Here is a 27,390-nt window from a genome sequence, read left to right on the forward strand (position 1 = left end):
CTGTCAGAGTTCAAAAGACTCAAGACAAACCAGGGACTACACTTATTAAATCCTAATGGACAGTTACTTAGGGAGGACCTCTTTAAGAAAACATGTTAGCCGAAGCTTAGTTTGGTCTAACTTCCCTGTAGACTGATTCCATATGAGAAATTAAACATTCTTGAAACCTAATCGAAACCAAGGTGTTGATCTACCTTTTAAAACCACAAAGATGCGGCTAATTTAAGGGCATTTACAAAATGCATGGAACTTTAAGCAAGAAAAAATAGGGAAGCTGAAATCAAAAAGGAAGGAATCTAACACCAAAAAGGCAAAAGGAATTACGAGATTTAACAAAGATAAAGTTCTGTATCTGGGATGGAGTAATCCCACGCAGCAGTACAGGCTGGGATCTGCTGAAAAGGACCTGGGGGTCCTGGTTGGCAGCAAGCTCACCTGGAGTCAGCAGTATGCCCTGGCAGCGCCAAAGGTAAATGGTGCCATGCACCGGTGAAGACAAAAGTATAGTACAGCCGGCAGATCAAAAGTGGAATTATTCCACTTGACTTGGCAGCTGCTAGGCCACACCTGGAATAGTGTCCCATTTTCGTCAACTCAGTTCAAGAGAGACATTAAAAAACAAGAGAGGTCCAGCGAGGGTGCCATCATGACAATGAGAGGGTTGGAGGAATTCGGTTTGTTCAGCCCAGAGAAAAGAAGATTTGGGGAGATCTAATCACAGTCTTACAATACCTAGAGGTAGTTATAGAGAAGATGGGGGATGCACAGTGACAGGACAATAGCCAACAGGCCCAAGTTGTTGCAAGTGAAATTCCATCTGAATATAAGAAAAACACTCTGGAATGCAATTAAACACTGAAAGAGACAGTGGACACTGGATAACCTAATCAATAACTTGACAGGGCACTGGATAACCTAATCTCAGACCCTGCTTTCAACAGGAAGGTTGGACTAGGTAAGCTCCAGAGATCCCTGCCAACCTAGCCTGTCCTGTGACTCTGTGCTAACCTAGGAGAGCAAGAAGGAACTCAGAAGACAAGTCACAGGCTGAAGAAGGGCCTACATATGTCAGGTAGCGTTGGCTTTAAGCCTGTGGCAGAATGGAGGGAGAAAGATGTGAGGAAACGTATTATTTTCCATCTATATGCAGATCTCCCACTAGCTTCCTTAGTGCTAACTGGCTTTAGAAGCCAAAAGTGTCAGGTGTAGTGCTACAGCATTGTATGACCCACGCGGTTATGAAAGAGAGTGTGTTAAAACCAGTCAGCAGTCTTGGCGCAGTGCATCGTGTACGGCAAGTCCCGTCTCTCCAAAAGGACCAGTAAGCAGAAGCCTGCATCCTGGGAGAGTATTAGCAGCCACAGACAACAGCTAGATATCAGCATGCTTAAGAGCTCATGGTTGCACTGTATTGAGACCATATGAGTATCCTCATAAAACTAAGAGTTTTCAGCGCATTTGTGCAGCACACAAATTAGCAAATTGAAACTTTAATCCCTCTCAGAAATGAGAAAAGCTTAATGGTTGCTTTCTCATATCTTTATTTTGATGGAGGAAGACAAATTACTGCTAGTGAACACGGTAAGTCTAATTCTCCAGTAGAAACTATAAGGAATGAAATTCTTTATCCTTAGTTTCTTAAAAATTAACTGCAGTTTAGCTTTAATAATTTCTGATAACAAAAGTATGGTAAGAATTGCATTTCAAGCAACTTTCATTGAAACATTGCCACTATTTATCATTTGTTTTCTTAATTTCTTCACTCTCCATATTACATATCTGATGATAAAAGAAACGTTACACTAATACTTTTTTTGCTGGAAGTTCATTTAATTAGATGCATGTTTTAGTGTACTTGTTCTATAGAGATATTAACTTACTTAAGAGGCTTATCTCCACACTAGAGAGAGGAATAATTTTTTCTTAAGGAAGAAAGCGCTCATCTAAATTGGACTGTCAGCTTCTCACGGGGTTCTTCTACTTTGTTTTCAAGCCGTCTTTCTCAACAGGTGGCTACTTTGTTCCAGTCAACAGAGGAAAATTCCATTAGAGATCTTGTCATTGCCCGTAGTAAAACGGCATCTTCGGAGTTCTCAAATGGTATTCTGCAAAAAGAACAAAGCAAATGCGCATTATCTGGATGATTCCAAACTACTTTGGAGCTGATTTACCACACGCACTCTGTGTAGAAAGTGAAGTTAGAAGTCATGATGACACTAACAGTGAGGATTTGAAAATTTTAAATTTTCAGAAGGTTTCCTTCTTTTACCAAATTTAAGAAAGCAAAACAAAATGAGAAAAGGTCAGAATCACAGGATTCTAAGGAAAAAAAATCATGCTATAAATTTTTTAAAATACATTTATAGTAGACTTAAAAATCTTATTTTGTTTTCACTGCTTTTTTTTTCCACAAAAATTATAATTGTTGTATACTTTTAATGCTCTGATTCAATAGAAATCATAAAACTAATTTTATGATTTCATAGTGATATAATACTCATTCATGCAAATGCACATTTATTTCACCGTGGATTTTTTAACCAGCCACCATGCAAATATCCTTTCTCCAAGCTCTGAATGCAGAACACTGTGAGCTTGTGTTTTTCATGTATCCTGCCACAGCTGCAGTCTGGGAGAGAAAAATGGCAGACGCACAACGTCAATGCAGAACCGACAAGGATGTCATGTTAGACCAAAACCTTTTAACTCCGATACAATATTAAAATCTGATCCTATAAGAACTTATTTCATAAAGATGTACCTGTAGCAACACACACCTGATATAAACTATGTGACTATTTCCACTGAGATAACACACTTCGTCGCATGCTCAGGTACCTTGCAAAGCCCAAGCATCTACATAAATAAGATGGAGAGGAAGCTCTGCATCCATTGTATCAGTGAGGACAGCTAAGTCCACTGAAAGCAGTGTGAATTCATTTTTAAACATAAATTAGCTTGATTGTAAAGAGCTGTACTCAAAGTGAGTAGCTATATAAAATCAAATTGTTAAAGGATATCATCATATGTAGGCTTTTATTATTTCCTCTAATAAATCTTTGAAATATTTTCATAGGTAAAGCTAGAAAGTATAAACAAGCCTGAAATCTGAAGTTTGTAAATTTACTTTTATAAAGATAGCATCTAAAAATGTCATCACATCAAAATGCAACCTTTATACTACCTCAGTCCAGACACAGAGATAACAGAGGTAAGTTTTACATTTATTTCTGTGATTTTTAAACCAAACAGAATAAAAGTAACATGAAGTACAGACTAAAAAAGTTTCATTCTACAAGTCAGTAATATTTTCCAGAGAGTATGTGTTTTTGAACAGCCAGTGAGGAGAAAGTTGTCTGGGCCATAATATAGAACAGCTATTCTGATGCTCTAATACTTAAAGCATGCTTTTTCTAGTGATCAGTAGTTGATCTTATAAATAAATAGCATTTTTATATACCCATTTCCAAATGTGGAATACCTTTCAATATTAAATTTCAGACAGCAGCAGGTAGGTTGTCTCATCAGAATAGTATAGAGTTGCAACTATGTTAAACACAAAAGACCAGAAAATTTTTCAAAAGCTCATTTTTACTGGACGTTTTCTCTGGTTAGGGTATTTTTTAGGCACGAGAAGAGAAAATTAAGTAAATACTTCAGAGATGCAAAAGAAAAAAAAAGTCCAAAAAGTTACTTACTTATTTGTGTGCTTTCCAAATTCATAACCTATAACAAGAAGTACAAATTAAGATATTAATGGCTATACAGCATTTTGATTAGCTGAGGATTACCATCCTGATCCTAAATAACTTGTTCAAATGAACTGCAAACTAGCAGATGATTTGAAATGTTCAAGATCATCTTTTATTAAATTACTGTGGAAACAAGTATCTGTTGGGATTTTTTTTAAGTTTATGTAGTTCTTGTATTTTATTTCCTGTAGACATATATTTCCATGCATTTTTTTTTCTTTCACAGAAAAATGATGCCACTGTCTATGTATGTGAATGACTGCATGGTAGAAGTAAAGACAATTGTATGCCTACTTTGATAATTATCAGTAAAACAATTACATTATTAAGTATGATTAAATGATCTCTTTTTTCCCAACCTTTTCCAAATTGCTGTTAAACACACTTTCAGGTTTACTATTGTGATATATACATTTAAAAAAAAATTCAGTTATTTTATTACTGTTCCAAATTTCATCTACACTACTGTTTAAAATGCTACCATTTCAGTCATATATGCACAATATTGTTTTTCTTATCTTTAAAACGTCAGAAAAGCAGATCAGATTGTGTGGGATTTCAAGGTTTGTTCTGGATTGTCATATGGTACAAGTCACAAGGTTCCAGGTGGTATTCACCTGCTTTCTTGTGCCAGGATCATGCTGTCTTCCAGATCTGAATGTTGTAAGAACTCTAAAAATTACTTTAGATGCTATTATAAGACATCATTAAAATATTCTCAGCTTGGAAAGCATAAAAAGGAATCTGCTTGCAAAACTAGGCAAGGTATCTAAAATTTAAAACATTATTTAGAAGAAAATACTTTCTTCAGGAGATTATTTCATAAAAGCACTAGAGGGCATCAAAACTCTATGATGCTGATCACTGTCTGAGACAGCTTAAAAGTGTATTGAGATGTTTTTAATTAAATAAAACTAAAACTAAACACTCACAAGACACATATTGAAAAAAAATGAAATTTTGTTTGTTCAGCTATCTTTAAAGACAATTTTGTAACCAGAGGGAGTTACTAGAACTTATTTACCACAATACTCTTAGTAGATTCATTTGTTGCCTGTTGCTGCTATTACTACTTACTGCATGAAGCCATTTGGTTGAGTTCCTGATGCGTTTATACTTTATTACTAAAACCAGTAACTTTTTATCAGATGAGTGAAAAGAACTTTTTCTAATCCAAATCACTTAAAAATGTATGCTTTTCCTTACATTATTATAAATACCTGAGGGCATCATCAGTCTTCTGGCTGGTTGAGTGCATCTGCTAGATCCCACTGCAGTCCCCAGGGGTGTATTTACTCTCTTTCCAAAAGCTATTGACTGCACAACACAAGACCTTTCACGGTTATAAAGATGAAGCGCTGACTCCCTCTCTCCTTGTGTAACTGCTGTTAAAAGGGATATAAAATTTTTATTTTTCCTAGCAACTTAGAAGGCTGGTAATATCTATCTGCATGCAGAAGGTGATTCACTTTTTTTGTGCTGAGTTTTGTAACAGCAGCGGTGTAAATCTGCGTAATTTCACAACGATTCAAAATGGGAACATGGAGTGATACTTCCTAAGGCTTTAGGGTGAAGTGCTATCCAATAAGCTTTTTCTTTTGGGTGCAGTAGGATCAGAAGTTCTAAACCAAGAAACTAGAAAGCAAGGCTTTTCATACTGCTTAAATGAGATCCACTGCAGAAGTCAGTAAAGATTTGGAAGTTTCTCTGTGAATAGCAAAAACAAGTCCTAGTTCAAGGCCAGTTCAATTCCCATCGCTCAATTAGAGAGAAAACCGTATGAGTGCAATCAAAAGAAAAGCCTCAAATTTTCCTGTTTTGCACTTTAATTCAAAAATAACTTTAAGTTTTAAACAAAGAGTTTGAGGTTGTTAAGTCAAATAGGGGATGTTAACTTCAATGACATGAACTGCATACTAATCTAGTACTTCAGCTACGGAACAGAAGTGAGCTAAAGGTTTAGAACAGAAGCATTTTGAATTCAGGGAAGTTTTTAAGTCATGGTGTCTGGAGGACCAATTAGGAAGGAACTGCAGTAGTCATGCCTGGAGGTAACAGAAGTGTGAGCACATGTCTTATGTAAAGGAGACAGCCAGGACTATGCTGTGGTAATGTTCCACAGATGGTGAAGAAGCTTTGTAATGTTAGAGAAATAGTTCACCAAATAGGAAGTCCGGGGTACAGCTTGACACAAATTAATGCCTCAAGTCTTAATCCAGGACTGATTACAGTATAACTGTATTTAGGAGATTAAGTCCAGGAATTTTTATGGAAGTGTTTCTAGAGCTGTAAATGCAACACGTATTTTCCAGCACATTAAGCTTCAGTCATCACTCCCTAGTCAAAAATGATCATTAGTAAAACAGTCTGACAGACCCACCAAGCACAGGTGTAACACAAGACCAAATATTCAAGAGACTGGAGGTACCAGTGAGAAATGAATGTGTAAGCAAATGGACATGTGGTCAGATCCAGCAGCTCCTCATCGACCCCTGACACATGCTGTGGCCCATCCACCAGCTTTCCTTCATGACAGAGCTACGCAGTCTGCCAGCACCTGCAGATGTCCCATGGCTGCCTTGCTCAAGTCCTGCATCCGGGTTCTTCTAGAGGCTGGGAGCAGGTTTTCAAGATTACATTGTTTCTCCTCACTACTTTCTTACAAGGTAGAGCTGGGGTAGGAATCAACACCTTTCCCAGTGCTCTCCAGTAATTTTCAGTCCTCCTGCCAATCACATAGCTCTCCAAACACCAGAGACAAAAATCACCAAGGTTGATTTTCTGGATCCGCTGTGGCATGTTTATGGATTGACTGATTTATCATCTGGCTATTCTTACAACAATTCTTTTTTCTGTAGAATTTACAGTAGACAAGTTGTGAAAGATCTCTTGATGATTTATGAAGATTTATATCTGAAAAGTTGGTCAGCATGTACCTCATCAAGAAATGTGCATATACATATTTAAACTGTACAGAAACATGTAGATAGCTGATGTTATTATCCATATCTAAGTAAACACGCTCACCCATGTGAATATACCAGTTTGAATGCACAAATGTAGGCACATGTTTCTAAGCACAGGCTTTTATCTGTCTTACCCAAAAATATGTAGACCAAGATACAAGATGAACATACACATACACAATTTAAATAGAAAAAGAGAGAAACCAAAAGCATTTGGCAAAGTAAACTGTTTATGCCATGCAAAATCTATTTGCTTGACAAATCTTGCAAGAAATGGGTATCTGTTAATTAGATCTTTTGCTACATCAACAAGTGCAGGTAAAAGAACAGGCAAGATTAATTCACCTATTTTTCCAAACTGATTAAAATCAAAAGCAACTGTCAATGCTTTGTGAGAAGAGGAAAGCAATCCTTACACTTCCTGTCAAGGAGCTGTACTGAAGGAAGGAAGTATATCACATAAAGCCGGTAGTCTGGGTCTTGTGCCAGAGGGTTATGGAACAGGTCTGCAAAACGTATATAGAAAAAACAAACACCACCACAAAAAAACAAACCCAGCAAAACAACTAACTTAGCAAGGCAGGAAAACTAAAGATCACTAGTAGCCAAAGATTTTGTACAAAATATTATCAAATTCAAATTGTTCTTATGCAAGGTAAACAAAGCACAGTCTCTTTACACATGCAAAATTACTCAACTAAACACAGACTGCAAGAATTGGCTTATTGCAGAGTATGCAAAATACCACAGGCAAGAACTGAGTAAAGGTGCCATCATGCACTCCAAAACTTTGAAGTTTTTTTTCTATTTTTTTATGATATACAGACAAAACCACTAAGTGTTTGCCTTTGATTTTCTTACGTATTGTTAGGTGATGCCTATTTTAAATAATAGTAGTCTTTTAGGTGTGACAGCTTAAAGGTAAGACACAAAATTTGTAGGGGGAGAGAGTTATTAAAACCAGATGAGCTTTAGGACACCTAAGGCTTTATCATAGCTGATACAAAGGTTTTATCCCATAGACACAACATAAAATGTAAATACCCAGTCTTCTGATGTTTTGACAGATGATGAGTTTGAAAACTCAAGAAACTTAGAGTAAAATGTTTAAAAGGGCCTAAGCTCCTGCGAACCTGGATCCCACTAACTTTCATTGAGACTTGAGGTACTAAGCTCCAAAAGCCCATTAGCAACTCGACTAAAATACTTATGTTCAGGTTCACATTACCTGAATAATCAAACCTTTGCAACACAGCGACAGGCATCAATGCTGTGTTACTGCTTTGCCAGATGTGGAACATTTGCCTAGCTGACATGCCAGATCAGTTTGTTTCATGAGAGTGGTATCTGAAGTTGATTAAAATAGAAGCTGGCTCATTCCCAAATCAGCTAACAAGCAAACAAACAAACAAGTGTTGTTGGCTGTTTTTTTTCCTGAATGAAAAACATAATAATGCTATTTTTCTCATCATACAAATTCTGTTCTTCTGGGACAGTAAAGTAAAAATAATCAGGAGGCTGCTACCTTGAGATCAGAGCAGGGAAAACAAATCTTAAATTAATAATTTTGACAACTTCCACCAAGTTCTACACTGGCCTGTTTTTCTCTATGAGGAGAGGCTGTGGCTAATATTCACTCTAGGGCAAAAAAATCCTCTGTTAATGTCATTTTAGCAGTTAGGGAGGGCAAGATGGTATTACAGAAGCAAATAAGAGATACTAGAAGAAGAAAAAAGTCTGGAAATATTCCACACAGATTTGTAAACTACAAGATGTCATTTCTTGTTCTTCAGGATAAGTATGACTGCCAAAGAGGGCTCAGTGTTTGATGCGATTTTGCAGTTATTTTGAGGGCGCAGTAAGGCTGGAATGGACATTTGGTATCTCCTACACAGAAAATGCTTGTTCATGTATTCAGAGGAGAACTTAAAATATTTTAATTCTTTAACAACTTTTAAAAAAACACTGTACTTAGAAGTAGTAAGAGACCCACACGGTGGCAACAAAAGGAAGTTCAATTTTTACCAAACAAAGTAGTATATAGCTATTTTTTCTAGAAAGTGTTAACAGAAAGAATGTTAGGTATATATCTGATAAGTCTGTTCTTGAGTCAAGAAAATATGTGATAGCATTCCAGAGAGAAAAGTATTTCAGAAAGATCTCCAAAAGCAGGTACGTTTGGTGTCTCAAGCAGTAGTGGAATGGAATGAAGATTCAAGAGAGATTTTTCCAAGGCACAAACTGGGGTTGATAGTAAGTACTTCTGAATCTGGATGCTACTTGGAGCACATCCCTCCTCATCAACAGTGATTTGTAGGTTTGTTTTAGGGCATATGAATTTTTCTGCTGCTCATTCTTACAATAAATCCAACCATTGTATGGATCAAGATGGTCTTATTTTACAAAACATCTGGGATCAATTCTTGGCTCTGCTATCTACTTTCTTGTCAAGGTCATGCAACTTTACTTCTACAAATCAGGAATAATGTTTTCTTCCTCCACAGTTTTGTCTGTTTTCTCTATTTGGAGTGTAGGAAAACAGTGTGCCTATCCCACACAGGGCAGAAAGGAACTACTGCTGTAAAAACATAGTGAAGAACAAAAGGAGTTTTCTGAGGTCTAGCAGCAAGATGTTATCAGCTGTGGATAATAAATCAGTTGAGGCAATTTACAGGGTACATAACAAAAATCCTGGATTCCAAAAGGGATATGTGAGCACGAGGTGAGCCCATGAAGAAACCCTGCATATCTCCCAAAAGGCTGCAGTTGTGAGCAACCCATTCAGTAAATCTTCAGAAGCTGAGTGTCTTCTCTAAAGGCCTGATGAGGAATGGTGTTATGCTACAAATCCAGTGCTGGGCAGTGGCTAAAAATCACAAGAGAGCCTTAAGGAAGAGAAATGCAACATTTTGGCAGCTGGATGCTACTTCTGAAGTAGCATTGTTCACTTCTGAAGTGAACAATAATAGTGTATTAGACTGCCCCATTTTAATAGTTCTAATGTCCCCAAGAGGTACAAAATAATAAAATGTTATTATGTATCCAGAAGTTCTGTTGAAAGCTAGCAAATGACTTTTTTTAATCGGATTGTCCAGCGATAAAAAAGATCTACCTCACAACAATGAGAACTCTCCTATTCCCAAAACAGTTTTTATTTTATAAAGGTGAATTATGGGCACAGGCCTTTTCAAAGCTACACAGTGCTAATTCTGCACCCACTTCACATTTCTTAATATTGCAAGCGGGCAAACAAATGATATAGTAATATGATATGATACATAGGATATGACTTTTAAAATTTATTTTGTTCATTTACTGCTGTCATTTACTTCAAATATGACAGTGCATTTTATTAAACCAATAGAGACCTGTTAATTTGAGAACTCATTATTATGAAACCACTTTGAAACAAACACATTGGCAATTTTTTCATGACTGTAAAGGTCAAAAAGGAATGACTGTAAAGTTAAGGTTATTAAGTTTCTTCCACTGATTAGCATTTACTCTCACGTCTTCGAACTAAAACCCGATTTTTTTATCAGGGTAGATTGGTATATTCTATATATTGTTTGACAGTTCTCTTAAACACTTGCTTTTCTATGGTGGTGGCCAGTCCACTATGCACCCAATTTTCACTATGTCTTTGTGACTGCCATTCATAATAACTCGGCAGCACTTTAACTATCTGCTGTTTGTCTTTATTTCCCACAGACGGTTGCAACAAGTACAACAAACTCCCTGTGCTTGTTGAAGCTCCTTATTAATTAGTAGGGCTATAACATTAAATTCAAGTGACTGCACCATTCATACATACGATGTCTGTCCAGACTTTGCCTAATCACTTCAAACAATTGCATTCTTAAATGGACTATTTTTTTGATCTTGCATATAATGAAAAAAATCACAAAAATTTGGCAGGCATGTTGTCTTCCTAAACATTTGATTTGGTTTTTAATTTTGGCCCAGTGTCAAGTTCAAAGTGTACTTTTCAAGCCATATTTTCCTTTCCCGCAATCAGACATTCAATTTTTTGAATGCATAAGGAGGTATGGCTTGATGACATTCACCTCCATTAATTGTGTCACTAAGACGCGAAACTTGTTTCCTGTTTTCTCAAACTACTGAGCATTTGGCATGACCTATGACAACATTCTTTTAGGTACCATGGAAAAAAGACTGCTTACATTTTCACTTTCAACAGGTTAACAGCATATAATCCTACTCTCCCTGGAGGCTACTTCTTACATTGTAACTTAGTGGGGCCAGTGCTGTCTTGTGTAACTTAATTTGAAATTTCAGAGTCTATGCTACTTTCATTTCCAGCCAGTGTATCAAAAAGTATGCTACTTAACAGATATTGTTATACTTAATAGCTAAAGTGTATTTATTCTTAAGACTCTAGAAATCCATAGAGCCTGCCAAAAAGATGCAGAAAGTAAGTTCTATAAGCAACAGAATTAATGAGGTACGAATTTGGGTTCTATAACCTATCACTCACACTCTCAACAGCAGTAACACCCATTTCTCAACTCCCTTCACTTCTACGATAATCTCACTGTACTCCCATGTTTCCTTACAAAAAGGTAGCAGTAAACTGCTTTGACTGCCTCCAAGCTACTCATCCAGGAGACAGGCTAGCCAGCAGCCAAAAAGAGTTAACTTCTGAACTTATTTGGCAGGTTTTTCTTAGTTGAGGTACTCTCTGTGGAATTTTCATGTCTTAGAGATCTCTTTCTTCTGTCAAATTTGGTTGAAATTGATAATTAGCTTCAAAAGCTATTGGCAAATGATGAGGAAACAGACAAGAAACATCCTGATAAGAAACACTAAAAAACTACAGCTCACTGTTCTGCAAAATAAAAATAAGGTATTACTTAGGGTCTGCAAGCTTATCATTCCTTTCAATTCCTTCACTGTTTTATCAAGTTTTTTTAATTGGTTGTTGTGAAGCAACAGAATCTGTAACGCACATAAGTGTTTCAGAGCACCTGAAATAAAATGAAAAATAATTAATTATTCTCACCATACCTGACTGCCTTTATTAGATAATTATTTTGTTATGCTGCACACTGAATTTGATGTTCTAGTTATCCATCTATGCCTACCTTTTGGTAACACCTTGCATGAGATTAGTAAAAAAATATTATCAGAGATTTCAATATCCCTTTCATCTTTCTAGTCACATCCTTTGAACATATGCCTAACTTTTTTCATTCCAGTTCCTCCCATTTGTCCCCATCACCCTTGCCTCAACAAATCAACATCAGCTGCATCCTCTCTTCTTCCTCCCTTCCTTCCTCCTACATCCCAGTAATCTGGATTAATGATTAATTCCTCTTCACTTCCTTTTACCCTTACCTAGTATTACCTTTGCCTCACAAACAACAGTATATCCCTAATACTACCTTTGCCTCACAAGCAATAAATAGTGAATTCCTTAGAAAATAGTTCAATTTCAAATAATTATTAATGTATTAAAAAATTATTATAAAATATTGTTGTGGCTGACCCAGACTATGTGTTCACATCCTCACGCCACATCAGGCTTAGACATCTCATTTTCCAAATTCTATACAGTATTTCTCATCCACATTTCTCTACCAATGACACTTGCCCTTCTGCTTACCCATATTTTGGTATCTTCTGTATTGTCTCTTGTGTCCATGTGTTTCTTTCTTTCAAACATTAATTTTTCTGAAAATCTCACAGAAACTAATCAACATCATTTCTCATCCCAACATTTTATAGGGAAAGAGAGAAGTAAAATATTAACATTTAAAATGTCTAAAATATACACAAATTTATTATGCTTTGGCCTCTTCATTCATGAATTCACTAGTCTGGTACAGCCACTTTAATCCACAAGAGCAAGCACAATGAAATAGAAGTGTAAGACATGCAATTTTACAATAAAACAGTTTTGCAGTAACTTTGTAAAATACTTCTGATTATAAATGTAACTATATCATGAAGAAACTGCAGAACCTTAGTGACTACCTTACAAGTGGGACAACTTATTAATTTGTTACCCTTTTATTTTCATATTAAGTCTGTCAGCACTACTATTAGTTTTTCATCACGTAAACATAAATAGCTCTCAAAAGGTACTTCTATCAGCTTACGGGGTACCTGGTCAGCAACAGGACTACAAATCATCATGTAAAAAGAGCTCTGCATGTTCATTTTCAATATGAAATACGCTCATGTAAGATCAAAAATATTTTACAATTGCCTGACATTAAAGTGAATGACAGGATAAACATATCACCTTATTGCCACTCAAGTATGCTGGAACAATCAAATCTCTAAGAAAATAATTACCATGTATTGTTATGCATACATAGAAGCCTTCAACCATTAAGTTACCTGCTGTCATTCACTTTTATAAATTTGAATGCCAATACACAGAAAAGAAAGTATAGGCCTCTGCTCAACAACCTAAAAAGGGAAGATTGGTACCTGATATATCTGTCAGCTCATTATTGTTGAGATAGAGTTCAGTCAAGCAATAGTTTTTGATCAAGAAAGTTAAATCCTGGATCTGAAATTAGAGTTAGGAAAACTGTTACATGTCAGTCTAAATTTAACTTTGGAGAAGTATAAATATGGCCTCTTGAAAACTGTTTAAATATAGGTAGTTTCTTATATTTCTGTTTAAGACTCTTGGTTTACATATTCTCGACAGCTGAACCTTCTTTAGAAATACTAATTACACATCAAATACACGTCGCACAGCCTTACCTAATTTTTTGAACTACAAATATAATATTTCAATATTAAAATTTAACAGATTTCATTGAATTACTGGTCTTCACATTTTCTTTTACTTCTATTCACATTTGAAATATTTTTTACTGTGAGAACATCCTCATAGGATGTAATAATTCTATGTTGATTTAAGAATACTCCTGAAATATATCCTTGGAATAAGCCCACCATCTAGTTTTAAAATTATTTCTTCATCAGCAGGTCCAAAGAGCACATATCTGTTCTAAATTTCCAAAAATGACATTTAATCAGATTTACAGAATCAATTACAATTACAGAAGAAAAATGTATGTATGGGTATATTCCCAACAAAGAGTTATCTTCGGTCCCTATGAAAAAATCTCATCCCCTTGCTTGGAGGAGCTCAGTTCTAATATTGTCTTGACTTCAATGCAAGGTAAAGTACATGCAATGGGATACCAAGCTGACCACTGTAACAGTTGAGAACTGGGAGTACTAATGGTGCCTAAGTATTTATCCTACAGTTTAAATGCAAGAACAACAAACAGAATTTTATTCCTGACACTACTTTGACTTCTGTGATGCAAAGTCATTTGTTAGTGGGGGAATGATTTCAGTCCTTGAATTGTGCCACTGATTTTAAAACAAATGTGCTTTGCTCTGTGTATTAACAGTATCTGAAAGTTGGAAGGAGGAGAATAAGACACAGGTTTTTCCATTCCTAAAGTTCTCTAAAATCCTCTGAGAAAAGATACTTTAAAGTTGAAAATAATACCATTCTCTGAGTCTTGCTTCACCTCAGAAAAGCCTGGTTCAGTGAAAACAGCAATATTGTACAAATAAAAAAATCCTACTCTTCACAATGATTATTGTATCTTGTATAGTGTAAAGCCCACACATACCTATTGTATATAGTGGTGTTTCTCTATCTTTGACAAGTTCGGTTGTTTTAGGATCATCTGAAATTTACTTTTTTGTGATAAAATTATTGTGATGCATTTTTAAGGAAAGAAAAAAAGATCTCAGATCTTCTGAGTTCAGAAAAATACACTCCCCTTATTAAAGCATTTACCTGAGACTTCTCCTAAGAAAAGCCACTGAGTGGCTTCTCCACACAAGTTATATAGAAAATGACATTTCCACACAACTTGTATAGAACAACAGAAGAATGCTTTTTGTTACCGCTTAGGTAGGAAAGTGAGATCTGTGCAAAAATCAGATTTATTTATCTTTTATGGTCAGCCAGATCTGTTCCACTTGGTCATCAGGCCATTTCCTCTTATTCTTTAGTGTCCTTTAGAAATGCAAGGGAAAGCCTTATTATACCTGCGATTTTAGTTCAACCTTTAATGCATCCATACTTTTGCTTTTTTTGAAAATAGCTGGATAACCACAGGTCTTTCAATGAAGTCAACATAAGATGCTCTATAATTGATGTTAGCCTGGGGCAGCAGATATACATACACTCCTAAGTGACATGGAATGTAAATTTATTTTTTCTGCTGCTCACAGAGCTACTTATTTACCTGAGCAAGCAATTCTGGTGTTTTAAGAACCTGAGCCCACTGTGAAAGTCATGTAAACTACCGTACAGTAAGAAATTTAAAAGCAGGTTAGAAATCTGTGGGGTTTATCACTTTTCTTGCTTTTTAATTATCTGGCTAATGGTGAAGGTTTGGATTCAATTCAACCATTTAATAATGGTTGGCTATGTATGTGGGGATTTCTAAATCAGATAATTCTACTGTCAAGTAGATGACTTTGTGTAAGATACAATGTGCTTAGACTTGGCTGGAAACCATAGTGTCCAGAGATTTTGACAGAGCATTGTCTTAAAACCCCTACAGGATATAATAAATACTATAATCTAGATTTGCACAGATGGAGAAAGTAAAGCACGTGGTTTGTGTAACTGATTTAGGACCATACAGCACACTGGATACAAGAGAAATTAATGCAGCTCAATGGCATACTCTAATCACTCGCCTGGAAATCTCTCTTAAATCGAACAAGTTTAGGTGACACAACGGCCTGTACAATGGCAGAAGGTACCCCATCAGCCCTACTGATGCTGATGCTACTGAGTAGCATTGCAGTGCTACTTCCTGTGCACAGGGAGAAGCACATTTGAAAGAGTTATATGTCACTCTTGTGTGCATGAGGGCAAAAAGGAGTCTCACCTCAACCACCAGCCTGCCAGGAAATAAACTATGCATGTCTGCAAGGGCATAAAAAAAGAGCTACGCATTTCCTGCAGTCCACTCCTTTCCTGAAAAACTAGGAAGCCCAGAAGTTGTGATAAGAATACCTTACAGCCATATCACCCCTCAGTCTGTTCCAAGAGCTGCCCGCTCTGGTGGGCGGGGTACACTCGCTATGAGCTACACTGGAAACTGCTATCCCAGACCTCGGGTATCAAAATGCTATCAGGCAATTTTGCCAATAACTTAGTTCTAAATATACTCAATCTTCCTTTTTATTGCTAAGGTATTAGCACAAAACGTCAGCTTCTAAAATACACAAAATTTATAACTGTCATGTGAATCTAAAGGAAAATATATCAGCTTATACTCTGTAATGTGAAACAAAATACTGTTTCTTCAAAACTGTCATATTTATATCAGTTAAATTTGCTGGAAATTAAAAATAATTCATTAGCTTGACAATTATATAATACTTTATGTTAGAAAAATTACAAAATAATAATCAGGGAGTATAGATGCATTGTTCTGCTCTTTAAAGGAATACCTTATTACCTTATTGTTGTTAATCCACAAATACCTTAACCTATGAAACTGTGATAGACTTGGGATACTTCTTAGTCCTCTGGTGGAAGAAAAAAAGAGTGACAAATTTCTTAACATTAATGGTGCTTAATCACTTTATAAACAGTTGAATTTTTTATAAATAATATTATACAAGCACTAAAAAGCCACACTTCTGTAGAAATCATAGCAGAGAAAGATGCAAAGAACAAGATGGCAGAGACAGTGTAAGCATTCTACACACCTGAAAGCATAACAAAGCAGCAGGTGGTAAAGAAATGGGAACAAAGTGATAAATTAATTTTTTTTTTTCCATAACAGCATTTATTTTCCCAGGGAGTATGAGTCAGTTTGTAGAAACTGCTCAGAACACAGGAGGAGAAGTTTGGCATCCTGGGGACACAAACCTAAAAGGAAAATTGCTTTGAAGGTGCAGTGTGGATTGTCCAGCCACAGTGCCAGAGAAGCCAAGAGAAGACAGACGCCAAGCACGTCAATGTACACTTCTATTTTTCATATTAGTGCATATTGTGAAATCTTTAGCCCTTTTTTCACCCCTCTTCTCTCCTGTCCTCGTATAAACTTAGTATTTACTCATATTTATTAACAGTCTTGTTTTAAATAAAACTGCACATCCACTGAGGCTGGAACTATCTCCTATGTGCTGGTAGGGGTTTTTGTTTAATTGTGTATCTAGCACTTTGAGCTTGCTAGTGTATTATAAATAACAAATTACCTACTAACCAGAGAATATTAGTTTCACTAATTGCTCCTCCTTATTTTTCATTGCTTTAATCCATGTTCTTGATTTCCTCTAGAATAATTACAGATGACCTTTAGATGACAAATTTTAATTGACTTAATAAAACTTTCCTCATGGACTTTAACATGTTGCAAGACTAGGGCCAGTGTTTCAGAAAGAACTAAGAGGATTGCTAAAAATTAACCTCACATCATCAGCCTAAAATGATCTGCCTGTTTTCCAACTGTGAAGCCTATTCTCTAGTTTCCCATGTTGTGGGTTTTTTTTTCCAACGAACCCTCCAGATACAGACAAGGGGGGAGTGCACACCTTTCCTGATCTTACATTTGAAAAAAAAAAAATCTGTCAAGAGCAAACCTTACAAAGTTGAGGCGCTGTACTTTTATTCTTCTCTATGTCTGAAAATCAGATTATCCCATGCTGCTATTTTGTTAAATTATTTGGCTTCCTCAAATAATCCACAAAAACAAACCCTGCAAATACGTATTTATGTGTCTATTGTCACAAGTAATCAGAAAATACATTACTGCAAGTAGTAAAGACAAGCAGATGAGTATTGACAGGACATACGGAGCTCTTAACAGAGCTACTATCTAATTCTTCTGTGTAGTTCTACGTGTACACCCCTGAACTATTTTTCAGGTAGCAAAGCCAAAATTTCCTCATATTCTTTGTCACTGCCGTTCTATACCTAGTTTACAGGTCGACATTTTAATTGGCTTTACTCCCTCTCTAGTAACAGCCTCATCTTGACTATCTCCAAGCCTTGATCTGGTTGGGGTTTTTTTTGGTATTAAGGCATTTAATTTGCCCCAGGTAGAGCTTAATTCCTCTAACATTTTAAAAGAGCCTGTCCCCTTCTGTGTGCCTTCCAGACTTTGCATGTTTCTTACAAACTGATCCTTTTTGGCCTGCAGCACTCTTTTCCTACCTACCTCTAAGTTAATCAGTTTTCCTAGGATGACAGCTTTCAGTGTCCAAAAGTACATTTTTTCATGTCCTTTTAATAGTAGTGGTTTAAAAATAAAAACTCATTCCCTCTTATTTGATTGACTTTAATTATTATTTTTTCATTTTCTTATTTCAGCCAGCAGAAAATTATGTCAAACCAACAGTTAAGGAGGCATGATCTGATACTGAGATTGGCTGATGTTCAAGGTTTATATAAATCAGTATAGAATAAAAGGAATTCACTCCTCTCCAATCATCAAAGAAGCCAGCTTGCATCATCTTTCTCAAAATCGTTTCATGAGAAGACAGATCACTTCTATATCTGCCATCTGAACATTTCTTTTTATTCCATACCAAAAAATATTTCAAAGCCAGCGGAGGGCACACATTTAAGTATTTAAAATCAGAAAATGTGCCTATTAAGACTGTCTACACAGTCTTAATTCTTTTACACATACGCATTGTAACAATTTTCTTGGACTGTCTAGAAAATATATATATGCATCTTGTAATTTTCTCATTATTTAAACTTCTCCCTTAGATTTTATGTATGTTTGCTTCTTTCTAAAATACACATTCTAATAATTTTGACAGTAATTATATGTTTTACATTTTCTTTTCACAAAGCATCAAAAACTTGCTTGATGTAAATCAGAAGATGTGCTAAGGAATTTAAAGATACTAGTGGGCACATTTAGCTTTTCAAGACCACCCGATTTCTACTGAAAACAGGCTAGACAACACTGAAATCCCTTATCACCTTTTTTTTTGCATTCATAGGACCTAGAGACCTTGAAAACCTTGTCCCTGAATTATTAAACTACATTAGTTCTTTATATATGATATCAATCGTACAAACACTAGATGCAGTTGTGAGGCTGCAGACAGGTACGCAACACTTGGAATTATGCCCTGGCCAGAAATTCAACGTATGCTTTCCAAAAACTTTGAAGTATGTCCTGTCACGTATCCACCTTTCTATGATAGCCTCTCAGCATGTTCATCCTACAACATACACCTCTATCAACCTTTATCACCCACAGGTTCATGGAAGCTTTGCCTTCCTTCACTTAGCATGGTTTCTTCTCCTCATCTGCCCTACATCTTAAGGTGTTTCACAAAGCTCTCGGAGGAAATCAGTTCTCTGATCAATACTGCCAGCCCCAAGCAAGTGTTCCTGTACTTCTACTCACTTCATGTTGCCCTGCCCTCCCTTCAATTCTTAATAGTAGAGATGCAGGTAATTTCAAAGGTGCTACCAATGAGTTTTACTGTTGCAATAACAGATTTCTTCAGGGAGGTCAGAAATTTGGCAGTTCTTAGACTGGGCAGGTCCTGTGTTTTTTCATTTGCCTTCTTGATACTCTTTCCACCCACCCTTACAAGCCAGTTAGAACAGGCAGAGATCAGCCCATTAAGCCTCACTCCTCTACTCCCTGTGGTAGAAGTTCATGCCCAAGTCTGTGAACTTACAGACCCTCAAGCAATTCTGGGTTGCTGGAGAAGGATTGTATATCTAGGGCTGAGGCAGTTAACTACTTCACTGTGAGTATAGCTCTGCTATGTGTGTCAGTGTATCTTCACCATTTCTTCCTACACAACATGTATGGACTAGGTAGAAATATGATTTACTGGTATTTCACATATATATGATGTTCAGAGAGTATCTGATACAGAAAGCACTATGAAAGGTTACCATTTACTGTGTTCTCTACTTCTAGTAAAAGCCAAACAGAGAAACATATTTTACTTACTGTCCAGCCAGATACAATACTGAGACATCCACATTCCTCTTAACGCCACAGATCTTCAGCTGGTGTTCTACTGCCTGACAGTATACAGTACATTTGTCAGCGTAATACACTGCATAATTATAGATTCATTACATTATAACATATGCATAGTCAGTATCTAAATTAATATGCACACCAAAATTAATACATACATCACAGCACCTTGCAAACTATAACGCAGTCCAAGAGAGATAAAGAGATATTACATTAGCAGCCTCTATTTTAAATTGACAAAAACACTCCAACAATTATGTTACACTTATGCTAATTTTCTTTTCATGTAATTTTTCATTACTTGAAAAAACAATGTCTGTTGACTGGAGAATGGGCTTCTCACTCAGGTCAGCCAACACAGTACAGGTGGTCAACAAGAAAACTGCTTACCTTGCAATACGGTTGGAACTTTATTTTACGCAACTTTACCTTATGCACATGACGTTTTAAAATTATGCATCCAGAAAACTCCGCTCGTACATTTAATTTTGAAAAATGTAGACACAATTTTGATTTTCAGAGTATATTACTGATGTGCTGTAATTTGCAAAAGCAATGAAACCTAGTAACATAAGGATTATGGATCTCAGTTATTAGTGGTTGATAAAAAGTAAAATGTCTATCAGAAAAAAATGGTTTTACTACATGAGTTATTGTGCCCAACATCATTAAGATCAATATTGTTTAAAATCATTAAGATCAATATTGTTTAAAACACAAACTTAGTGTAACTTTGCAAATACAAAATGGTTTGGAAGCACTGCCTGGCATGTCTAGAGCGGCCTATATTAGCTGCACAATGACTCCAGCGTGCTCTGGACGTATTGAATATACATAAAATAACTGTGGGTGCACTTGCAAATGTGCTACATCTGTGGCACTTTCTGAAGAGAGGAAGCAAGGAGCTCGCGGGACTCGCAGTGCGCACCAGCCGCTTACTCCACACAGCTGATGTTGGGTCAGTGGCCGTTTGCCCAGGAACTCGGTACGGCCAGGAGCCTGACCACAGCTGTCAGGTAGGGGAAAAATCCGGGACAAACGGATGTGTTTTTCTTTCTACGCAGACAAAATCTGCAGATGGAACAAGAGGTGCTATTTGGAGAAAAGCAGCTGTGCGACAACCCCAGGCGTGTTGATGTGTGTTCCGGGGGACTGCAGAAAGCGCGCAGCTGCCAGACATACCGATGGGGAACGCACACTTAGAGCAGGAACAGAAATCCCCGACACTGCGTTCGACAGTCACACTCAAGCAGACTGTGCCCCAAGATTTGTATTTCCCAAACTCCATTATTTGAGATCTCACCCCCTCTCCGCCCCGGGAGCCCCCTTCCCAGTCAGCCCCGGCTCTCCACCACACAACCCCGAGGCCCCGGCAGGGCCCCCAGCCGCTCCCGCGGAGCTCAGGTGCGCGGCTTCTCCCGGCCAATTCCTTCCCAGGAAGGGCAGGCTGTCGCGCAGGGGTTGGGGCCGGCTGCCTCGGAGGAGCCGAGCCGCCCGCTGTCGCCCCAGGGCGGACGCGGAGTGGCGGGGCCGGCCCGCGCTGCCAGGGCGAGCGGGGGAGGTTAGCTCCTTCCGCCGCCGCGGCAAGACCTGAGCACGCCTTCATTTGGTGTGCGGTAGCGAGCTTCCCCCTCTCCCCCGCGCCCCCGGCCCGGCAGAGCGAGGGGGCGAGGCCGGCGCCGCCCGCCTGTGGGGCCGGGCCGGGGGCGCTGCGGGGGCGGGCGGGCTGCGAGGGGCCGCGCCGGGGGCGGCCGCCGTTCAGAGCGGCGGGAGGCGGGGAAGCGATGCGGGCGCTGGCGGCGCGCCGGGGCCGGGTGAGGGGAGAGGCTGCCGCTCCGCTCACCTGCCCACCGGCGCTGGCGGCCGCCGCCATTTTAGAGTCCCGTTCCTAGGCGGCCGAGGGGAAGGAGCGCGAGCGGCGGGGCGGGGGTGGCAGAGCCTTGCCGGGCGTGGCGGTCCCAGCGCTCCCTTTAACACCGAAATGGGAGCCTGAACCTCTGCTGGGCAGCCCGCAGCTGGGCGTTAATCCGGACAGGGCTTCGTGTCGGGGAAAGGAGGTGGATAGCGAGCGAGGGGCGCCTCCCCAGAAAGCGTGGGCAGCCGGGGCTCGGGGAGGGGCCCGGGTGTCCCTGCGGGAGACCCCGGGGCGGCGACGGCTGAGGGAAGTGGGAGAGAGCTGCTTTACCTCTGGGAAGTCTGGGTCGTGTTCGCTCGCAATCCTGAAAACGTGTGCTGCCTTTTTTTATTATTTTTAGCTACATTCCTGTGTGGGTTTGGGTTTTTTGTGGTTTGTTTTTTTTTTTTTAAAGCACAAATCCTATGTGCATGTATGTCACCTATCAGGAGAACACTTGTGACTTTAATTTACACCATATGCATTACTGATTTGCAACTTGCAGATCACCTTGGTGCCTGAGAAAATGCCTTCCATCCCCACTCTTGGAACGCGCCCGCTGCTGCGACAGTGCATTTGGTTGTAAAGTAACACAAAATGTTTATGACATCCACATGTGCAAGCAACTGTTGCCATGGTGTTATTTTTATAACCATTTTACTGCATAGCACAAGCTGAAAAATAGAAAAAGCCATTTCCAGTGTGTGTGTGTGTGCATGATTATGTGCATGTAGGACAATAGAAAATGTTTGATCAAGCTACAACAAAAATATGTCTGAAAACTTGGAGCTTTATTTAGAATTGAATTTACACAGAGTGCTCAAGTTAGCAGAAATAGTCATTGTAAATTATGTGCAACTGATATACAAAGAGCAAGAGTTGTGTGTGCAAATACATGAATAAGCTGTCCCTCATGGAATTAATTATATGCATGCCTTTGCTTGTTCAGACCACTGAAACTAGATGTAGTGTGTATGATGGAGGAATGGAACTACAGTACAAGTATTATATTGCAAATATCTAATTCTCATGGAAAAATTGTGTGGGTGGCTTCCATTACAGCTAGGTAGCTTTAAACAAATAGAAACCTCAAATAAGAAAGACTAGACATCTTAAAAGTATAAAACTGACAACAGAAATGTCTTTAATCACTTATTTTAGCTTCTAAAAATATCTCTAGGGTATTAAAAAACATAAAAAGAGCAAATGTACTGGAGAAGAAACTGGTACACAGATCCGTATTTTTTTCATTTTACATTCAAGTTCTGTGTTTTCAATTGACAAGGTAAAGCCACTTTAGAATTGTGAAAGGTGAGATGGTTATTAAAGAAGAAGTCAACTTTAATAATACAATTGTCTTACCAAGTAGTCCAATTAATATGGTATGACAAGCAAATTCAGTAATCTAAAGTATGGAGAGAGAGGGAACCTCTAGAAGATTATTTTGTTGCATTCCAACACAGAGGTGTGACATACATGGGTTGAGGTTTGTTTTGATATGTTTTGTTTTTTTTGAGGTGCTCGTCTCTATTAATCACTGGTAGCTACAGACTTAGGCTGGATGCCTAAATAGAGACTGTTTAAAATTCAATAAAGTTAATCTCTTTTTCTTTCTGCATCTGCAAGAATTGACGCTTAAAATCTCCACTAAGTTTAAAGGAACTTGGCAGAAAATGAGTATTTTTGTATTCAGACTGAACTATCACGATATTTTACACTGACTAGGTGGTGTCCTTTTCCAAAATACGTAACCTATCACCTATTTAATCCTATTCCTGGATTGCTGTGCATAAATGGATAAATGATCACTTGTCCTTTGGGATATTCAGAATAATGACTTACTTGCTATACATGTTTTTCCAAAAAGTTCTCATATTTCTGTGCTAAAAATACTAAATTTGTTTATATATGGATATGCAGTTGCAACAAGACAATGTGATCTTATAGTATATAACAGAACATGAAAATAGGGGAAAGCACAGATCTTCTGTTTTTACTGACAAAGGTGGTAGGACAGAACAGGAGATTATTCATTTTGTAAACCACCAGGACTGCAGGTGCCCAGTGGAGTTCATCTGACCCACAGAGTAACACCGTTTATTCCCTGAAGTACTTCAGAGGCCTCCTAGTACATTTGAGTATGTCCATGCTTCAACCCCACACCATGGGTAGAGGGGATTGTCACTGTATCACTTTAGAGACCACATTATAGAAATACAGGTTTGCTTTGGATAATAAAGTTCAGATTAAACCTGGTTTAAAATGTAACCTCTTGCTGAGCCCCTTTATACGGACTTAGATGCTCTCTAGTCCAGCCTCCCACGTTCTCCATCCTCTCTGGGGAAAATACGGTGGGAAGAGTTTTATCACAGTCTAACAAGTGACACTTGGACAATAATTAGGTGATGGGCTAAATAATTCTACCATTTTTTATCTTGTTTTTTGACTTCCCAATGATTTCGATAGGGCTTTACTGAAAAATTGATAGCACAATGGCTCTTTGTAACTTAACCTATTGTTCAATAGCTGTGAATGATGCAACATGCTAAAACCGATGTCTAATACGTGATATTTTTAATCACCAAAGTTTATAATCTTCAAAATACAGTTGTTCTTTGTCTATAATATTAGAACTATGTTCTTTATTTTTCACGGTTTATATTCGATTTCTGTTTTTCAAGTCCAGTATAATTTCTAAAAATTACAGTGTTGAAGGTCTCCATTTCTCTATATATTGTACTAGTAAGATTTTTGTTTCATGCAATGTCCCAAATATTTTAAGTAAAATCTATTTTCATTTTCATACAGAGAATTTAAACTACTTGCATATTAGTCTCACCTTTGTAGTCTTATTGGCCCCTGATTTAATGTTGAGTGTGTTTCAGTGCATCTCCCTGAAAGGCCTGTATTTTTACAGCACATTTATTTCATGTAAAAAGAAAAATATTTAACAATGAAAAATAAAATAGCACGATTGCACTCACCACTTTTTTTAAGAAATGGATACAATATACACCATTACAGTATGGTGCTTGCACAGTTCTTTACTATCTTCTATAATTAAATACTTATCATCAAAGGTATTGGGCTGTATGGCTTTTTCACAAAAGGTATTTTTAAAAACTGCATCTTCATTTTATTGAATCAATGAATTTATGCTAGAAGGGATCTCTGGTGGTCATCTAATCCAACCCCCCAAAGAAAGCAGATCCTACTACAGAATTATTTTCCATCTCACGTGTTTGTACAGTTCTGCATACCTACAGAACATCCATCAAAAAAATATGAAACTTATCTGGGACAAATTTAAAATTGCCTGTGTTATACTAATGCTACAAAGAAACTAGTAAAATTAACTTGCTTTTGAGATTGTAAATAAATCTCACTTGGAAAGGTGTGAAGTAAATGCGAAATAGATAAATGCATATTTCCTTTTTTCTTCTTGTTACCGGAAATATTTTATCAGTGTTTATCAGGTGAAACCCAGAAGCCCAAGGAAAGGTCAGTAGGATATCCCACCTGCATTCCAGCTATTGCTCCAGAAGAGTGCAGGTCTCCCGTAGGTCCAGTAGCTGCAAGCCCTGTGCAGATGTTTCGAATACTCCATGCTGTCTAAAGCATTCAGGCACTTGAATGACTTCTCTCGCTCATACTGTTAATCCTGCTGATGGCCCTGATGACATCACAGTGACCATAACAAGTTCAGGACCAGAATTTTGGGAGAATGGTTTTTTTCAATAAATAATACAAGCTTGACCCTATATTTGAACAGTTCAAACTATTTTCAATTAGAAGCTAGTGATTAATTTGAACGGTTAGACTACTGCCTGGGAAACAAGAGATTTGAATTCTTTAGTTTTTCTAGTATTGTGTGTAATTTAAATTCATATATGTTACACAATGGTAAATGTAAGGGAAGAAGGCAAAATAGTCCACATGCAGCCTACGGCAAAATTATCCCAGCAGACTGCATCATATAGATGAACTAGCTCATTCAAATCCAGCTTCAGTCTGACTTGACATCTGAATACTACCCTGGAGAGTAAAGAACACCACCGCCACAAATGTGACAGGCCTGATGGAGAAGTGTTCCAACAGATATATAAATGCTGAGTCTTACTTTTCTATCAGCACAACTTGGATGTATCATTCATTTCAACGTAACCACTCTTAACGTTGTTCTGTGGCCATTCTGCGTGCTGGAATGTTCCTGCAGTTCAGCTTCCAAGTCTGACTGACAGAAAAGAAATTCTTGTCTGCTGCAGCTCTCTTATGGGTATGTAAACAACATTATGTCAAATGATCCTATTACTCTAGTCTCAGAAATTTACATCCTAATGTTTCAAAATGTTGTATGTGCACTTCCACAATGGTTTCTATCTATCCTAACATATAAAAAAAATACATCATCTCCATTGCTATGATCACATATTTACAGGTGACATTACGGTGGGGATCTGCTACAGGCCACCTGACCAGGAAGACCGAGCGGATGAAGCCCTCTATAGACAGATAGGAGCAGCCTCACACTCACAAACCCTGGTCTTCATGGGGGACTTCAACCACCCCGACATCTGTTGGAGGGACAACACGGCAGGGCATAAGCAATCTGGGAGGTTCCTGGAATGTGTCAATGATAACTTCCTTCTCCAAGTGGTAGAGGAGCCAACAAGGAGAGGTGCTATGCTAGACCTTGTTCTCACCAACAAGGAGGAGCTGGTGGGGAATGTGAAGCTCAAGGGCAGCCTGGGCTGCAGTGACAACAAAATGGTGGAGTTCAAGATCCTTAGGGCACCGAGGAGGGCGCACAGCAAGCTCACTACCCTGGACTTCAGGAGAGCAGACTTTGGCCTCTTCAGGGATCTGCTTGGCAGAGTACCATGGGACAAAGCCCTGGAGGGAAGAGGGGCCCAGGAAAGCTGGGTAATATTCAAGGATCACCTCCTTCAAGCTCAGGAGCGATGCATCCCAACAAAGAGGAAGTCAGGCAAAAACACCAGGAGGCCTGCATGGATGAACAAGGAGCTCCTGGACAAACTCCAACACAAAAAGGAAGCCTGCAGAGGGTGGAAGCAAGGACAGGTAGCCTGGGAGGAATACAGAGAAATTGCCCAAGCAGCCAAGGATCAGGTTAGGAAAGCTAAAGCCCTGATAGGATTAAATCTGGCCAGGGACAGCAAGGGCAACAAGAAAAGCTTCTATAGGTACGTTGGGGATAAAAGGAAGAGGAGGGAAAATGTGGGCCCTCTCTGGAACAAAACGGGAGACTTGGTTACCCGGGATATGGAGAAGGCGGAGGTACTCAATGACTATTTTGCCTCGGTCTTCACCAGCAAGTGCTTGAGCCTCACCGCCCAAGCCGCAGAAGGCAAAGGCGGGGACTGGGAGAATGAAGAGCCGCCCGCTGTGGGAGAACATCAGGTTTGAGACCATCTAAGGCACCTGAAGGTGCACAAGTCCATGGGACCCAATGAGATCCATCCACGGGTCCTGAAGGAGCTGGCAGATGAAGTTGCTAGGCCACTATCCATCATATTTGAGAAGTCGTGCCAGTCTGGTGAAGTTCCCACTGACTGGAAAAGGGGAAACATAACCCCCATTTTTCAAAAGGGAAAAATGGAAGACCTGGGGAACTACAGGCCAGTCAGTCTCATCTCTGTCCCTGGTGTCCTGGTTTCGGCAGGGATAGAGTTAATTTCCTTTCTAGTAGCTGGTACAGTGTTTTGGATTTAGGATGAGAACAAAGTTGATAACGCACCGATGTTTTAGTTGTTGCTAGGTAA

General features: G+C 38.4%; 1 protein-coding gene across 3 annotated transcripts; it reads right to left on the reverse strand.

Annotated features, from left to right (window-relative positions):
* Nucleotides 1-1,584: 1,584 nt before the first annotated feature.
* Nucleotides 1,585-21,644, reverse strand: LRRC72 (leucine rich repeat containing 72). Of its 3 annotated transcripts, none has more exons than XM_076331394.1 (8): nucleotides 21,557-21,644; nucleotides 19,681-19,754; nucleotides 16,204-16,273; nucleotides 13,178-13,259; nucleotides 7,135-7,224; nucleotides 4,973-5,134; nucleotides 3,699-3,726; nucleotides 1,585-2,105 (listed from the first exon to the last, which is right to left on the reverse strand). In XM_076331394.1, exons 1-8 carry the CDS (start codon nucleotides 21,584-21,586, stop codon nucleotides 2,003-2,005), a joined length of 639 nt encoding a protein of 212 aa, XP_076187509.1. In that variant the 5' UTR covers nucleotides 21,587-21,644; the 3' UTR covers nucleotides 1,585-2,002. The 3 variants fall into 3 exon arrangements, with proteins under 3 accessions (XP_076187509.1, XP_076187508.1, XP_076187511.1); XM_076331393.1 differs by having other exon boundaries at nucleotides 4,973-5,137; XM_076331396.1 differs by having other exon boundaries at nucleotides 1,998-2,105; nucleotides 4,959-5,137.
* Between the last annotated feature and the right edge of the window lie 5,746 nt (nucleotides 21,645-27,390).

This window comes from Aptenodytes patagonicus, chromosome 2 (genome assembly GCF_965638725.1).
Source record: "Aptenodytes patagonicus chromosome 2, bAptPat1.pri.cur, whole genome shotgun sequence".
Classification (NCBI taxonomy): domain Eukaryota; kingdom Metazoa; phylum Chordata; class Aves; order Sphenisciformes; family Spheniscidae; genus Aptenodytes; species Aptenodytes patagonicus.